At 42.2% G+C, this 17,801-nt stretch overlaps 1 protein-coding gene across 1 annotated transcript in view; it reads right to left on the bottom strand.

The window, feature by feature from the left end:
- Positions 1 to 17,801, bottom strand: part of Dnah9 (dynein axonemal heavy chain 9) — a 316,088-nt gene that overhangs the window by 133,575 nt on the left and 164,712 nt on the right. The window contains exons 42-44 of the mRNA XM_055594261.1: positions 11,895 to 12,056; positions 7,384 to 7,580; positions 1,752 to 1,914 (exon numbers count right to left, since the gene is read on the bottom strand). Of these exons, the coding sequence (XP_055450236.1) occupies positions 1,752 to 1,914; positions 7,384 to 7,580; positions 11,895 to 12,056 (522 nt within the window). The remainder of the gene's footprint in view (positions 1 to 1,751; positions 1,915 to 7,383; positions 7,581 to 11,894; positions 12,057 to 17,801) is intronic.

Here is a 17,801-nt window from a genome sequence, read left to right as displayed (position 1 = left end):
AGCATGGAAGACAGTGTTGCTGAGGGTAATTTAAACTGTGGGAGTATGGATCGAGAGGTTTCAGGGAAGAAGAATATTATTAGTATGTGGACTGGAGACTGTTCTTGTGATATTTTAGTGAAGATTGTTGCTACTTGTCTGAAAAATCTGCCTGAGCCTAAATTGAAGAGTTTTGGATAAATTGCATAGGCAGAGGAAATTTCAAAACAGTTTTGACTCTGTCATGTGGCTATGAGTGTTTACCCTTATGAAGATCTGTAATGAAAAGAAGCAAGCTGAGTAAAGAAAAACACAAAATGTACAGTTCAAAGGGAAAAAAGGGTATGAGGAAATGCAATGAAGCTAAACGCTGTGTTCAAGGAGATAAGCAGATTAAAGAAATGCCTCAAGTTAAATGGAATAAAGGGAGTGTTGCCCTCAGGGTAAAACCCTATCCTGTTAAGCTTCCAACAATTTGTGAAAGGGGTTTTAGGTCAGTTTTACCCTGACCTAAAGAACAGTTTAGGTTGGTTGTGGTGGTGCACTCCTTTAATCCCAGCACTCCAGTGGCAGAGGCAGGCAGATCGCTTAGTTTGAGGCCAGCTTGCTCTATAGAACAAGGTTCAGGTTTAGGCAGTGAAAGAAACAATCACAAACAGAAAGCCACTGAAGATATTATCGAACAAGGGGGTCTCAGCAAGCAGTAGAACTTGGCAGCGTCAGCCGCACGGTTCTGGCTTTAGAGTCTGGGGTAAAAATAAGCGGTTATGGAATCTCCTTCTGAGACTAAGGAAAGCTGCTGAGGGCAGGCATATGTCAGGGATGTTCCTTCATGGAGGCCGAGAGATGTCATTGTGTGAAGCTAAGGAAGTTAAGCCTGGATTGCCTTGTCGACTTAAAATCTTGGAGATCTCAGAGCCATGGGTAACTGCTGAGGAACGCTGCTAACAGGGAGTGGAACCAGGCCCAGAGCGAGAAGTGTGCTGCCGTCAACAAAGCTGAAAGGAGTTGGAGATGTGAAGAGCACTTTGACATCAGGCATGGAGAAGCAGTTTGCAGTTTTCTCAGCTGGGTTTTGGTCTTGCTTTGGTTCAGTATTTCCTCACTATGATCCCTTTTGGAATGGTAAAGTATATTCTGTGTCAGTATATGTTGGAAGTATATAATCTGCTTTTTAATTTTGTTTTCATAGGGGATTATAGTCAGAGATTGCATTAATCTCAGGAGAGACTTTGAACATTGGAGTTTTAAGCACGTTTGTGACTGCAATAGATGATGGGGACTTTTGAAGTTGGACTGAATGCATTTCTGCATCGTGTTATGGCTGCAAGCCTATGGCAGCCAGTAAGTGGAATGTGGTGATTTGAATAGAAACGGGCCCCATAGACTCATGTATTTGGATGCTTGGTAATAGGAAGTGGCACTTTTAGGATGTGTGGCCTTGTTGGAGTAGGTGTGGCCTTGTTGAAAGAGCTGTGTCACTAGAGGTGGGCTTTGAGGTCTTAAATGCTCAAGCCAGGCCTAGTGTGACTGTCTCTTCCTGCTGTCTACAGATCCAGATGTAGAACTCTCAGCTACCTCTCCAGCACCATGTCTGCCCGTGTGCCACTGTGCTTCTCACCGTGATAGTAATGGACTAAACCTCTGAACTCTTAAGCCAGCCCCAATTAAATGTTTTTCCTCATAAGTGTTGCCTTGATTATGGTGTGTCATCATAGCAATAGGAACCCTAATTAATACGCAGGGTCTCCTCCTACAGTGGCCAACCTCACCTTGAAGTCAGGGGTTTGGTAACCTTTGCGAAGGGTGATCTGGAACACGTCCATGGAGCTGATAAAAGCCGCCAGCCTTGTCAGACTTTGCTTACCACTCCCACCTACACCAACCAGCAGGGCATTTCCTCGAGGGGACTCCAGGATTCGGTTGATGTGACACCTGATGAGGGCAAGCAGAGACATATCAGGAGGGCGCTGTGCACAGTGAGGCGCACAAAGGGTGTAATGGTTGGAGATGAAATTGTAGCTTCTCTTGGAGGCACAACTGAACTCTGGGGAACTTTCAGAGCTTGTCCTCAATCATGGTATCAACTTCTTGCTCAAGTGCACTGAAATTGTCATTGCTTTATGTACAGCCCGAGGCCCCATTGAACTGGTGAGAGTGAGGGAAAGTCCAGGGAAGGCCAGCAGACCTGAGAGGGTGACTGGTGGGGCTGGAGAGGGACTCTGGGTGATTTTCTTCTCCCTCACTTCTTTCCTCCTCACCTGTTTGTGACTTTGAGCAAAAGAGGAACCATGAAAAAGAAGAAAAGTAGAAAACACGCTCTATTAGCAAAATGATCAGAGAGGGTGAAAGTTTCTAAGGCAAGGATAGAAGTGTCTGTCTTATGAAGAAGGGGAGCACATTAAGTTAAAGCAACAGGAAAAAAGCATAGAATCCAGACTTGAGCCTCTGTCCTCTAACCCTTCCTGAATGCTGATATTCAAGCAATGTGTATTTGCAAATGCACTAACTTCCTTGGCTTCTGAATTTTTCATTTCTAATATCTTAGCATTGCTAGTATCCATTTCTCCAAGCCAGCAGTAGGAGTGTTTTTCAGGTCTCCTCTGAGCTTAGACCATCACCTCTGATGGAAGTGACTCCTAATCCAAGAGGCTTTCCTCAAATGATAACCTGCAGCCTCGTCCAGGCTGTCATCCACCTTCCATTATCTCCACCAGCAGTGGATCTTATATAAGGCACCTAATGGCTTCTCATCGCACAAAATATATAAAATACAGGGAAAAACCCCACAATTCTATTGTCTAGCTATTGCCAGACAGTCCTACCGGCCAGTGTGTCTGGATCTCTGTGAATAGATATTTGGTTATTAGATCTGAAAAGTCAATGTGTTTCTGTCCCGTCGTTTTTAAATTTTGAGAGCAGCTTATATACTGAGCACAATGCTTTGTTTATTTGTTTCCAGTTCTGGTGAGCAAACCCATGTCCTCACTATGATACATGACCCTCTACCACCAAGCCAACTCCTAAACACGGAGAACAGTGTCCTGAGACCAGTTTTTCATTTAGCAGTGGGCTGTGGTGACTTCTCTAAGCCATTAAGCAATCTGCTAGACCCTGCCTTTGATGGTGGAACACTACCATATAGAATATCAATATTGCATTGATAATAAAAATGCAATAACTTGCTTGTCTGAAATACCCTACTATTGGATACTTAGGCTGTTTCCAATATCTCCAGTTCCGAATAATGTCTTATAACATTTTGTTTCTATCTCTAATCATTTCCTTGGGGTGAGTTTACTAGATGTAAAGTTGCCGAGCCAAGCAGCAAGGCAGTTTTTAAATGGCTCTGGAAATTTAATGAAAAAAACAAAAAAACAAAAAAAAAAACAAAAAACCTCCTCAGCCTGGTGGTGCCCATCTGTGCTCTTCTCAAGTAAAACTGATCCAGTGGTTCCATAATGCTGGAGGCAAGACACACTGGGCAGCATTCACTGAGTTACAGCGTGAGTCGGTGAATTCTAATGTTGGTGATCTTTGGACAAGAAGAGTGTGAGAATCAGAATTTGAGTATTGCACTTCTGGCCAAGAAGCAGAGAATCCGTTTGAGATTTGACTGTAAGCACCACACCCCGGCATCCTTGCCCTATGTTAATGATGCTACAGCAGATACTCCATATTCAAAATAAACTGGTGAACAATACAGGTCTGGCTAAACTCAGCATGGAGCTGCTGCTTGGGAGTGGTTTTAGAAAATGGGTGGCATGTATGACTCGGTCATAATCAGCATAAGAAACCATGGGTCCTCATTGCCTCAGCTCTCCTGTGGAACATACTTGCTGATGGGATGGAAACCCTTACATAGGTGTTTGTGTGTCAACCACCCATCATGCAGTGGGCATGGACCCCATTCATGTATGTATGTATTTATTATTTATACATATAAGTATTTGACAACTTTAAATGCTAAATATTATAGTTTTAATTTTAACTTGATTTTCTAGGAATTGAATACTTTTCATTTGTGAATTTCCTGTTACTATTTTTTTACCCAAGGCTCACATCTAAGTTTGTAAGGCCCTTTCATAGGCATTCTAAGTTCCCTTCAATTTTCCACTTTCATGCTTTCGTTTTCCTTCAGTGCCTTAGACATAAAGAAATATTTACAGCTTAAAACCAATGTCATTGAATTCTGTGTGGTTAAGACTTGCCTGCCTAAGTATTCAGGAGTTATTTGTTGGCCTACATGTTCTTCTTTTATTAGTTTCCCTTTCACTCCGCTTATGTAATCGTGAAACTTATGCTCTGTCATTATCAGCTAGAGTTATCCTTTTCTCGCCCTCTTATTAAACTATCATTTCCACACGCCTAGAGAGTGTGCATGTTCATTTTGTATCCATTACAGAGCGAGCGCATTGACGCTGTCCAATACACTTTTATTAAGTTGAAACAAAACCCAGTGTCTTGTACTCAGTATCACATTTAAGGCGCTGCTTGTAATTCTTCACCAAGCTCTGTGCAGGGGATTGTTTTTTTCTGTGTCTGAATTGGTGCCTGATAGAAGGAGACACTGGTACCAATCATCCAGGCCTTATCTTCTCATTCAGGAAAGGTGGAGGCCAGACTGGATTCCTCCTGGAGGAGAGAGGCAGGCTCAGAGGAAGAATCTGGGCTACAGCTGCATGGCTGGGCTGATTCCCAGCTCTGTTCTTGAAGACTGAATTCAGCATAGCATGGGCTGTGTTACTCGGTATCTAGATGGGAAATGCATCCTTAGTGATGGTGTTTATGAGGTAGAATGGGTAAGTGTGCAGCCGTCAGCATCAGACTCCAGCTGGGTCTTCATTAACAACCCCTGACAAAGGTAAGGAACTCTGAATTTAAATTACAAAATTTAAAAAGAAGATCAATATTCTAGAGGACTCCTGGGCTAGAAAACCAAGCCTGTCTATGTTAAGCCCATTACTGAGTTTCTGGGAGATTAAAAACAAAAGCTGAAGATATCCCATAGCACAGCTGGAGGAAGCTGATTCTTTGAACACACACACACACACACACACACACACACACACACCCTGGAGGACTAATAAGACATAGAGCACAAAAGCAGTATATCCAAAGGTCTGTGTGATTAATAACTACTGTGATTCTAAGAGGAGAGAGAGAAGGAAAAAAAAAACGTGCTGAAAATATACATGAGGAGGAAAAAAAAACCCAAAGGGGCAAGGAAAGAAGTTGGATGAAGATTATGCCAAAGGGAAATATAAAAAAAAAAAAATCTAGTGTAAAGCCTTCAGCAAGGACAGAGCAGAATCTGCTAGCATGGAGAAGGGGGTCATCAGAGAGGCAATCCACTTCCAGAAAGGGAAGAAGGCACAGAGTGAGGCCAGGATGCTTCCCAGAAGCTGTGTAGAGATATCTGCGTGGAGGTTACCTAGTCTACAAACATATGCTGGATAGTGGATGGATGGGTGGATGTTAATCAACGTGGAAAAACTAGAAATACGGCACTTGATCAAGGAACACAAGGTGTGGACTGGTCTGTAGCGTCTGACCTTGGTGAGGCAGATCTGGGATAACTACAGTGAGGGCTGCTTTGTTCATGTGGGCAAGAAGAGCTTTTTGAAGAGAGAATCAGAAGTGAGGAAGTGTGACAGCTATGGGCTGCCTTTTTGATGGGTTTCGTTGTGAATGAGAGTGGAGAAGTGGTGGTATTAGATGAAAAGGGAGACCAGGAGAAGGAATAGCTTATTTGTATTTTTGACACCTGACAATATTTGTGTATATTGATACATATGACCCAGAAATTAGTGGTGGGGTAAAGTGAAAGGAGAGAGGGGAAGGGGAATGATTATAGGAGGAATAAGGTTACCAAGAAGGTGAAAATGGATGAGACTCCATGGCAGGTAGGGTGGTTGGCATTCAGAAGGAACAAGCTGATTCTTGAGGAAGACCGGTAGGCTGTTGTAAACGGGATGCATGAGGCAGGCGGGGTTCAGGTTGCCAACATGTGCGTGGGAGGTGAGTGTGAGCATTCTCTTCCAGCCTCTTTTATTACTCCAATAAAGTAAGAGATGCATTCATTCTCTAGCTGTAACTGAAGACAGGGCAGGACTGCCAGAGTTTGAGAAGAGAGGACAACCATATACCTGCAGGTCGCAGGAAGCTAAAGGAAATAAAGTACCCGGAATAATAGGACTTCAGGCCACATTTAGGGCTCACCTAAATGTGTCTGGCCACAAATGTGAAGCAACACTAGCCATCATGTTTGGGGGATTTTCTTGAACATCTGGGAAAGGGATGAACTAGGAGACAGTACAGTTTAACTAGAGTTGTGTTTGGTCCTGTAGATACACCGACAATACAGTTAGGGAAGCCTAGATTGGGATAACCCTTTGTTAGCCAATAAGACATGGCAGGAAAAGACATGGCAGGGAAAGGGGTATAGGAGCATCTGGCCCATAGATGGCAGTCTTCGTGGAGCTGAAGAACAACTGGAACTTGGGTGGCTAGGAGAAGGGAAAGATGGATGTTCGAGTAACAGATGTCTGTAATTCAGACTCTGGAAGAGAGCTCACCACTGACACTCAACATGATGGAGGAGAATACGTGTCCAAGGGGCTGGGATATGTAGCCACGGGCTCAGGAGCCAAACTAGCCAGGAGACAGAGCGATCAGGGCTGTTTGTGGGTGGGTAGGGGACTGAGTGAGGTCACAGCAAGGACAGGAAGACTGCCCAGGTGCTAAATGATGGGTGACAGTGAAAAGGAGAGGGCAGGAACGTGAGAGTGGAGGGCCTGTGCTTCAGAGTGACCAGGTCTTCTGAAGGCTAGAAAGAGAAATGGGTTATAGTGGCGGGACGGGGCAGGAGAGATGCCTCAGTGGTTAAGAGCACTGACTATTCTTGCAGAGGACCTGGATTTGGTTCCTTGTAACCGCTCAATGGCTCACAACAACCTGTAACCCTAGTTCCAAGGTATCTGATGGTGTGTGTGTGTTTGTAGATGAGGGTCTTGGTGCCTCTTTTATAATCTTAAATCTCTTTTTAGTGTTGCTGTGTTTACATACTGGTATAGTAAATGTGAATGTGGAAATAAATCCAAGTCTGCAAGAGCTGAGCCCTGTGTTCTACTGCCCCCTACGGCCATTTGTGGAACTGCAGCTGTAGCACTGCTACCCGCCATCTTGACCCTCACTGAAGGATAGCAGTGGCTGACTTCTGGCTTCATGGAACCGTACTGGGGTGAGGCGGAAATCTGGTCAAAACACATTGTATTAAATTCGCAAGAACTAATTAAAAAACCCTAGAATGAAAAAGAGAGTGAGCTGGAGTAAGCAAATGAGACCCCTGACCCTGGGAAGGAGAAGCCACCAAGGAGAGACGAGGCAGAGATGCACACTCACACGTGGCACATGGCGTCCTCAAAGAGAACCAGGTCCATCACAGTGTTGACCTCGTTGTGGCTCTCCAGGGCTTCCACCAGAGTCTGGCTCAGAAGCTCCCATGAACGCACAGGCATGTACTTGGGCTCGCTGATGCCATTTACAAAGTGACAATAGATGTTCAGGCTTCGGGTCTGCTGCAGCATCCCTTCAACATCCTGGTGAGAAGACACGGAGATGGGGACCGTCTATACTCTCGCCGGGCACCATGTACAGCGGAGACACCAGTCTGACTGCTTCCTCTCTTACATACTCCATGAAAATTAAGTATCTGTGCTACTTCGGACACTTCCCTAGGAGGTAGGCCTTTACCATGGCTTTACCAGCCCCAGGAACTCATAAACATTATTATTCCTTATGTATTAATGTCAGGGAGTGGAAGAATGGGAGGCATACACTTTAGAGTATCATAAGGATGTTTTTGTTTTTGTGTTCAGAAGAACAGATGAGGACAAGGGTAGATCTCTTCAGACAGAACCTCCCCTAGCAATGCTAGATGCAGGAGATCACTGTCCAGATAAATTACTCTGCATCTATTCCAAGGGTTCTTATTCCCTAACCTGCAAAATGGCCATAAAGCATGTTTCCTGTCTCCTGTGAGGTGGGCCTACCCGCAGAGAGGACTTGCTTTCAGAAGAATATACTAGTAGCTCCCCATCCTTAGTTTGCTGGTTTCTATATAAGGTTGTTCACAACATGAAAACATTTAAAGTGGAATGCACTGTTTACAAACCTTTCATCGGGTTCTTCTTCTGCCTTACTGCTTGTCAAATCTTACCCCAGGACAATCATTACCACACTGAATAATGACTAGTGCAATTTAATTAATTAAGCAGAGAGAACTCTTCATCTCATCATTAACAACTTGTTCTTTAAGTATTTTGGAGGGTGCTATTGTTAGTTTGCATTAGAGGGCAAATAGAAAATTATTTGCTTGTCAAAATCTAGACACTTAAGATTTCATGTAGGAAGAAATCTTTTAGAAGTCATGTGCCCCAGGAGGGCTTTTTTAAAATTTAGACTAGGAAATCCATATGTGGCACAGATAACCAGTAAGGACCATTGCCAGGGATAAGTCATGACATTGTTAATCTTACAAAATCCTTGGGGAAACACAATGGAAGGAAACCAGGCCTGCTGTCTGAGAATAAGAATAGAGGGCTAGAAGACTGAGTGATGTGTCCTGATGTTTGAGGACCTGTTCAGGGCCATAGAAAACCCTAGCCTATTCTAGCTTTGTTGATGGTAGCAACAACTGACCAGACTGCAATGCAAAAGAACTGACTTTTCTAGTTTAAGAAGACAGAGTAGGAGTCCTGCCCTGCCTGACTAGTTTTATATCAATTTGACATAAGCTAGAGTCATCAGAGAGGAGAAAACTTAGTTGGGAAAATGCTTCTGTAAGATCAGATCTTAGCCAAGGCTGTAGGGAATTTTCTTAATTAGTGATTGATGTAGAAGGCCTAACCCATTGTGGGTGGGGCCACTGCTGGATTGGCGGTTTTGGGTTCTCTAAGAAAGCAGGCTGAGCAAGTCATATGAAGCAATCTAGAAAATAGCACTCCTCCATGGCCTTTGCATCATTTCCTGCCTCTAAGTTACTGCTCTCACTGATTTTTATGATGAACTATTTTATGAAACTGTGAGTGAAATAAATGATTTCCTCCCCAAGTTGTTTTTGTCATGGTGTTTCATTACAGTAACAGTTATCCTAACCAAGATACGCCTGGAGAGATGGCCCAGTGGGTAAGAGCACTGGATGCTCTTCTAGAGGGCCTGGGTTTGATTCCTAGCACCTACATGGTGGCTCACAACCAACAGTAACTCCATTTTCAGGGGTTCCAATGCCCTTTTCCAGCCTCCAAGGGCACCGAGGCATGCATATGGAACACAGATATACATGCAGGCAAACACCCATACACATAAAAAAAAAGTAAGAGAGCACAGGAAAGGAATGCAGAAATATGTTTGCCCACCTTGAGAACAAGCTAGCATGCTGGGTAGATTCTGATGGGTGTCAATTTACACTAAGAATCTATCAGGAGAGAAATGAAAGTGCAGTTTTGAAAAGCCTGATGTACAGATTCTTTGATGAACAAGACAAGTCTCCAGTTTAATGATCAGAACCATGTTGTGTAGAAGGGAGAAAGGGAGCCACCCAATACAGTGAATCAAAGCATCCTTAATAATGACGCTATGTCACATGGTGCTACATGTCAGGGAACAGATAGCAATAGTGGCAAACTCTCCCTTTCAGTGGACTAGGGGAAGGGGATGATGGGAAGAGGGAGGGAGGGTGGGACTGGGGGAGCTGAGGGGGGCTTCGACTGTGATATATAATGAATAAATTGTGAAGAAAAAAAATTAAAAAGGAAATAGAAAAAGAATAATTACATCATTCAAAATAAATGAATTGTAATAAATAAATAAATATAAATAAAGGGAGAGCGGGGGAGCTGAATCACTTTGGGAGGAGTACAGTAATTGTGTCTTGATACCTGTGCTAGGAGACATGTGGGCAAGGGGTCTCAGCTGTCTTCACAAGTGTTGTTAGTTAGAATAATGGCCATGTGAATTATATTTTAGTCTCTGATTAAATGATTCATGTTTTCTGTTCAAACCCACAGAAGGAGCTCTACTTCAAAAGCCGAGTGTCGTGACTTTAAAGTTCTAGCTCATACCAACTCTGAGCTAAAGACCAGGCTTGCTTGCAAAGTCAACTGTATGTGCACAAATTGCCTAACTCTGTAGTGATCACGGTGGCCACCAGAGACCTGAGGGGTCTGAACATCAGGCTGTATGGAAACACTGAGGGAAGCAGAAGGGAGGAGGTTTGCCTCGAAAACAGCCATCCGAAGATAAAAGACTTCAGAGTTCTGCTCGGCACCTGAAAGTTCACTGTTTGGGCTGGGCTGGGGTGACATCTGCAGAGGTACACAAGGGGTCTTATGAGGAGAAGATAGGGAGCTGACCCAGAGCAGGTGCTGCAGTGTGGATGTGGGTTGTTCCCTAAATGTTGGCAAGCTGGGTTCCCCAGTTGGATAAACAGGGGGCTCTTTAAAGGGTGGGGCCAGACAGAAGGTGATTGGATCACTGGGGACACTGCCCTCTGAAGGTAATGGTTCTAATCTTTAGCAATGAGTCATCAACTTCCAAGAGTGGGTTATTACTGAAACACGAGCCTGATTCCTCGATCTTGTCTCCTTTCAGCATGCTGTCCCTTCTACCTCTGCACCTGCCATCACCATGAGTCCCCTCACAGAGGCCGAACCAGAGGGGCTACCCCATCTTAGGCTTTCAGCTTGTAGCGTTGTGTTCCAAAGGCACCTAAGTCTAAATTGCCCAGATTAAAGTGTTTTGTTAAAACAACAGAGAATAGGCTAATTCATTGTATATAGAGGAAACACAGTGCAGTTTACAGGCAAGGTTTGGTTATTCCCAGTTCAAGAGAAGATGGAAAACATGGGGCTCTGCTTAGCAGAAAGTTCTATGCTAGCTGCTGGGTGATTGTGAGGCTGGGAATGAGCACATTCAGGTGTCAGTGCTTCCCAAGGCACATTCCGTGTGCTATCCACCCTGTGAGTTAGGAGCTTTTGGCAAAGGCAAATGAGTTTTAGGGTGCAGCATATTTGCAAAATGGTGCATGAATTAGGACGATTCCAGATTTCTGAGCTTATGTGTTAAATGTGCTATGAGTTTCCAAGACAGGTAAATATGAAACCCTTGTCCATCCTTCCCTTCAAGACTTCTTTCCAGCTATTTAGAAGAGCACAGGCTGAGGATCACAGTCACAGAACTAAGGTGTATCAGGAAAGGCGGTCACATGATGGCACTTGCTTGTGAGCCTATATGTCAGGAAGTGGAGGCAGGAGAATCAAGAGTTCAAGTCTAGCTTAGACTGTATAGTGACTCTGATACATAGTGAATTCAAGAACAGTTTAGTTGTATAGCAAAATTCTGTCTCAGAGTAGAGGAAGGAGGAGGGGAGAGAGGAGTAATAGTAAGGGAAGGGGAAGGAGGAAGAGGAGGAGCTGATGAGAGAGCCATCATCACTATATCTTCCAATTTCTGGACAGGGAAATGCATTTTAAGTCATTAATATAAACATCTAGTGTGAAGCTGTGAGTTTCAGATTTGCTCATTTAACAGCTGCTAACACTTTCAAAATGGCTGTCATGAGAGCAATGGGGGCTCACAGCCTCAGGATGCTGAACACATCAGGCATTTTACCTGGGGAGCTAGGAAAGGCCTAGTTATTATACAAGCCTTTGGATCAAATGCTCTCTAGGGAATCCTTTTGGGTGAGATCTATGAATAAGCTGTGCCTTTTGGCTGGGCAAAATCATGACAGGGTTTTCTTTTGTAACAAGTCTCCAGCTTTCCCCGACTTAATAGACTAGAGTGATTTTGGTGGTCATCTTCATGGTCACCATTATTTTTCAAATATAGAAACAACCACAGGAAATACTTACATCAAAATTTTTCTTGAGGAAGTCTGTTTGGATTTTGTCAAAAAGGTTGAAATCTTTTTCCTCCACCATCTTATCCCGATAAACCCGATTTGACTCATGCACATAGAGTTTTACTAGGTCCTGTGTGGACTTCACACATTCCACAGAGGAGAAAAGAATGCCCTTGGAGAGAAACAGACAACAAAGAATGTTAACAACAGTTCAGAAGTACTACATTTAAAAGAACTTTCTAGAGCAGTGGTTCTCAAACTTCCTAATGCTGTGGTGACCCCCAACCATAATATTATTTTCATTGCTACTTCATAACTAATTTTGCTACTGTTATGAATTGTAATGTAAATAATCTTGGACATAGAGGTTTGCCAATGGGGTCCCAACACACAGGTTGAGAATCACAGTTCTAAAACGTTTTGTCTAACCTGGGATGGTAACTGGATTATCTCATTAAGGAGTGTGTTACAAGGGAGGGGAAACTTGGAAAAATGACAAGGAGCTTGTGGGGAAAGCATGTCATATTTCAGTCCTATATGGCTTTGCAATTTGATTTTGGCAATGACTGAACGAACAAAAACAGAACAATGGCAGATGATAAGATGGGACTAGCTGGCCTTTGCAGGTCAGCAGCCAATGTGTTGATTTCAATTGAGTTCAGTTCTTATGTATTATAGAGATGTTAATTCTTCAAGTCTCTGTCACCTCTCTTTGCTATTGTTAGACAACACATTGACATCTGCTTTCAGCAAAAAAAGAAAATGGAGGCAGACTTAACCTCTGTGGTCCTCTATCTAGCTTTAAGCTCATTCACTTTCACTGCTTTCTTGTCTGAGAGGAGATGGGGTCACTAAGTGATTTCTTATTATTCATACAAGATACCCAGAGTCCTCTACAGAGCACAAACATCTGGTGAGTACATTGCTACAATCTATTTCTTCAGGAACATCCTCATCACCACTTCCCATAACACCTACTTTCCACTTTCAGTTTTGTTTTTCTGATTTTGCACTCTGTTTGTGTCTCCATTCTTTGTTCGCTTTCTCTGCTCACCTTTCATGATATCATCTCTTAATGCCTTTGTGGAAGACTCATAAACACTCTCTTTCTTGTTTAAAAGCTGCCCTCCCCCCACATATGTGATAACCCCTATATGGTCTTTTCTGTATAAATCTCCAGTATAGAAGCCACATCAGCTCCTCAGATTATTTTTCTCTGAGTTTGTTTATTGCAGCTCATGATAACTCTCTCAAAGGGAAGCAGGCAGATTTCATTGTGATTACAGTTGATTTTTGTCATTGTATAACCAGTGCCTAATGTGCTGCCTGACATAGATTTGCAATAGATTCTCCTTTTGTAAGCTTTATTTAAAAATTACGTGTGTGCATATCTGAGTGTGCGTATATGGACATAAGCTCAGGTGCCCAGAGTCCAGAGATGCCAAATCCCCTGGATCTGAGGTTATGAAAAGTTGTAAATGCCCTAACATGGGTGCTGGGACCTGAACTCAGGATCAATACATGCTGCTAACCACTGAGACATCTTTCTAGTCCATGAAATGAATTTCTGTTGAAACAGAGTAGGCTAGTGGTAAATCTTCCATACATTGTCATGTGGCACTACCAAAACCTCCATCAAGATTTGTTTTAGTAATGGTGGACTAGCTGATCATGGACCAATCCACTAGGATTAGCAAGAACACAAAAGTTATTTTACAGCTGCCCGTTTTCAGTTATTATATAGAGAGTAACCAAGATAGTTAAGACTTGAGGGGATAAGATACTAGAGAGATGAACCAAGTAATTGTCATTTTTCCTCTTGAAACTTTTATCAGCACACAAATAATGGATACAAGTTAGGACAAGGAGAAGACAGAGACAATGGGGAGGTTAAGATGTTGCATGATCCTATCTTGTCTCATGGAATGGGGAGGATGAAAACCAGGAACAAGGATTACTAAGAAGGAACACAGTGTTTATAACCCACAGCACGGTCTCAAAGGGTGGAGCTCAGGTCTTACAGGAATGGAAGACCAGCGCAGTCACTGCAGGCTTTGTAGATGCTCAGACAAGCAGTAGAGTATAACCTCCAGAGGTAAACATCATTGTCTAACCCTCAAGTGATCTGCCCACGTGCAAAGCCAATCACAGGGAAGGGAAGAAGGGGGGAACAAGGAAGGGAGAAAAGGGGGAGGACTGGGAGGGGAGGAGAAAGGGGGCATGTCCCTTGGGATGTAAAGTAAATAAAATTTGAATATACATTTATTCTCAAGCATAAGAATATAGAAAATCTGAGCATAAGGAAAAACGAAGCTTTTTCTAATCATCAATTCTCTATTCATGGGTTCAGCCAATCTTGGATAGCAAATGTTCAGAAAAGATTATGTCTGAACCAGATATGTAAAAATTTGTTCATTATTGCATAAACAACAAATAACAACTACTTACATAACATCTAAATTGTGCTAGTTATATTTTTTATTTTTTTATTTTTTTTGAGACTGTATAGTCTTGGCTGTCCTGGATTCGATTTGTAGTCCAGGCTGACCTTGAACTCACAGCAATCCTCCTGCCTCTGCCTCTGCTGGGATGACAGACATGTGCAACCATGCCCAGCTGTTGTGCTAGGTATTTTGTGTAACCTAAAGATTATCTGAAGTACTGGGATGATGTAAGCTGTTTACATTGAGTACCATGACATGCGGGTGGAGGTTAGAAGATTTGCATGTTATGAGTGAGGCTTTGGCTCCATTTCCAGAATTGGAAAGAAAAGATAAAAAATAACAACAAAACAACTCTGGCATTTCATATAAAAGACCTGAGCATCTGCAGAGTCTCATATCTATGAGGAGCCTGGGTCCACTGACCTGTGGAAACCAATGGACAAGTGAAGTTACTGACTAGAGGGATATGGATTAGTCATGCTACCATTAGATAAAGTTAACTTTTAAACCAAGGGCTATTTTTGGAGGTAAAGAAGTACATTTAACATATAAGCAAGAACTAGGGAAGATGAGCTAATTATAAGTATATCCCTACATACATGAGGAAAATAGTTATCTAAATTTCTATGTATCTGTCAATGTAATTCTAATGTGTAAAAAAATGAATAAGACAAAAAATTAAAAAAAAGAGAAATGGACATGTCCACACCACTTGGGAGATCTCACAAATTTTTCTCAAAGGCTTGCAGAACATGTGGATTTTAAAAAAAATCAGTATCAATAAGAATATATTAAACTTAAGTTACATGGTTTAAAAGCTTGTACTAATTGATATATGGATAAAACTATACCCAACATCTGGGAATACATTTCTCAAAAGTACATGTTAATTGTATTGTAGGAAACATGGCAAATCTCAACACATTTTAAAGGAATCAGATCACATGGATTTTCTGAAATTAGGTAGTTATCAGTAAAATAAAAGCCCAAAACTTCTAAATGTTTGAAAACTGAATGCTGCACTGAAGATCATAAACTGTGCAAGCGGAGAAAGCCTGCAGGTTGACAATGAAGTCAGTGGTAAAGTTATAACCCTAAAGTGAGCACTACAGAGTCAAAAGGAGAGTTATTGACCTGCAGGTTGACAATGAAGTCAGTGGTAAAGTTATAACCCTAAAGTGAGCACTACAGAGTCAAAAGGAGAGTTATTGAGTTCAGAAGCGATATCAAGACATGAAAAAATAAACAAAGGGAATCTCACGCCCATGTTACATAGGAAGGTAACAAACCAAAGAACAAATATTGGTAACACACACCTTTAAAACAAGCACCAAACCAAAACAGTCAATACAGTCAAATGTTGGCATTTCTTTCAATTTTCTTAAAACAAACAAACACCAGCAATAGGTAACTCCTTTGCAGAAGTGACACAAGAGGAAAAGGAATGCCACATATAATTGAGCCTGAGGCCATGAAGCCTGCTGTGCAGGTGGGCCTCCACCAGCCAGCTGAAGCTTTTGGGAAAAGACAGTTTCTTCAGAGAGCCAGAATTCAACCTGCAGAAAGCCTTCAAAGACATTATAAAGCACAACAGGAAAAAGTTTTTGCCTATTAAGTTGTTACATGGTGTTGTGGTAAACATATAACACTAAAATGTAGTTGTGTTATATGTACCAAACAGACTGAATTCATCATTTCAACCTTTTGCAAAGAAAACTCTAGGCGGCTGTCGACACATGAGGAAAGCATGATGCAATGTTTACAAAATCTTCCAGAGGTAGAAAAACATGAAAAAAAACAAAACAAAACAAAACAAAAAAAAAAAAAAAACCAAAAACCAAAAAACAACCCTCCACAGTATTTTATTTAGATTTTATAACTTTGTTTGGCAAGAAAGGAGACTTAGCAATTCAGATGTGGAAATTATGTAAGTTAGAAAGTCAAATCCAGAGAAGCAGTGAAAGGGTACAGGCAGTAAGCAAGTGACTCCAGAAATGCCAAGTTGATTTAAGATGCAACAGTAATTAACATAATTTAGCATAGTATCAGACTAGGAAAGAAAAAAAGGATTTAATTGTTTCAATCAGGAAACATTTTTTTTTTAAAGTTTCTGTACTCAGTAACCAATAAAACTCTTATTAAATTATTAAAAAATCATCTTACCATAGCAAAGAACACATTCAGAAACCTATGGAGCATACTGTATTGATGAGCTGCTAAAGCCTTTCTCTCTGAGAAATTAGGGGTGGGAAAGAGTCTGCTCTCGCTACTGCTCTTCAAAACTGTACTGGGAGTTGGAGGCCCCTACCCCCCAAAAAATACCACAAGAAAAAATTTAAAAATTAAGGATTGGAAAGAAATAGAAATGTTATGTTTTTGAGACAAGGTCTCACTGTATAATTCAAGTTGCTGTGTAGACCATGCTCACCTCAGGCTCATAGTGGCGGTCCTGGCCTCTGTGTCTGTAACGCTAGAATTGAAGGCCTGGGCCACTGCACCTTGCCTTAAATGTTACTTTTAAATTCAACAATACAACTAAAGAAATAAACAGCGAAAGAAACACTGAATGAACTGGCAACATTCAATCAAATTACATCGTTACAGAAGTTCAAAACTAGGCCAAAACAATGTGCGAGGTTGGAAGTCTGGGTGACATTGAGGGCTAGAAGGAGAAGGAAAAAGGGAATAAAAAAAGGGAGGTGTGGGGCACTGCTGTGTTCTAGTTCTTAGCAAGGTGTGGTTACCAGGTGTGGTCACGTGTGATAACTAACCAAGCCAGCTACTTGGGACCTGTGTGCTTTTCTGTCTATGTTCTATATTTCAATGGACTATTAAAAAAAAAAAAAGAAGTCTTTTAAAAGAAAAAATAAATAAATGAGAGTATGTTTTAGTGGCCCTAGTCTCCAATGTGTCAGCCATAAATATAATGTGGGTGAGACAAAGTGCCACCTAGGAGTCCTGGCTTCTGGGGTTTTGCACTTGACAGTGAGGGGCAGAATCTCTTCACCTTTATAGTTCCTGTTATAGTCGTAGTCACACTGAGGAGCAATGAGGTGCTCAGCAACTGTGAACATGCTAGGTGTGAATTGTGCACTGTCTTAAGAATTTATTATGTGATGCCTTGAGAGGGGAGATTTGATTCATGGTTTCTGCTACCATGGCCCACCATATCCTACGGTGATTTGGATGGATGGAGGAAAGTACATACAAAAGACTGAAATGAACTGAATTCTGTAAGAAGGATGTGTTCCTATTGGCTGCTCAATTAGCCTCCTAGTCTCTTGCATCAGGCCTCAGACAAGCTGTCAAGGAGGGAAGAAAACAGGACGAAGTGGTCAAGTTCTGAACTTGAAGCTGTCCTCTGGGAGGACATGGGCAGCGCTGTGCAGCTGGAGTTGAAGGGAGGCAGCACTCCAGTGGGGGGATGTGCTCTCCAATGCTATGGCAGCCCGCTGACAGCAGATAGGCTGCCA

This window comes from Psammomys obesus, unplaced genomic scaffold, assembly GCF_907164565.1.
Source record: "Psammomys obesus unplaced genomic scaffold, mPsaObe1.curated_primary_1811, whole genome shotgun sequence".
Classification (NCBI taxonomy): domain Eukaryota; kingdom Metazoa; phylum Chordata; class Mammalia; order Rodentia; family Muridae; genus Psammomys; species Psammomys obesus.
The sequence above is the reverse complement of the archived record's forward strand: the minus strand, read 5'-3'. Positions and strand labels throughout refer to the sequence as shown.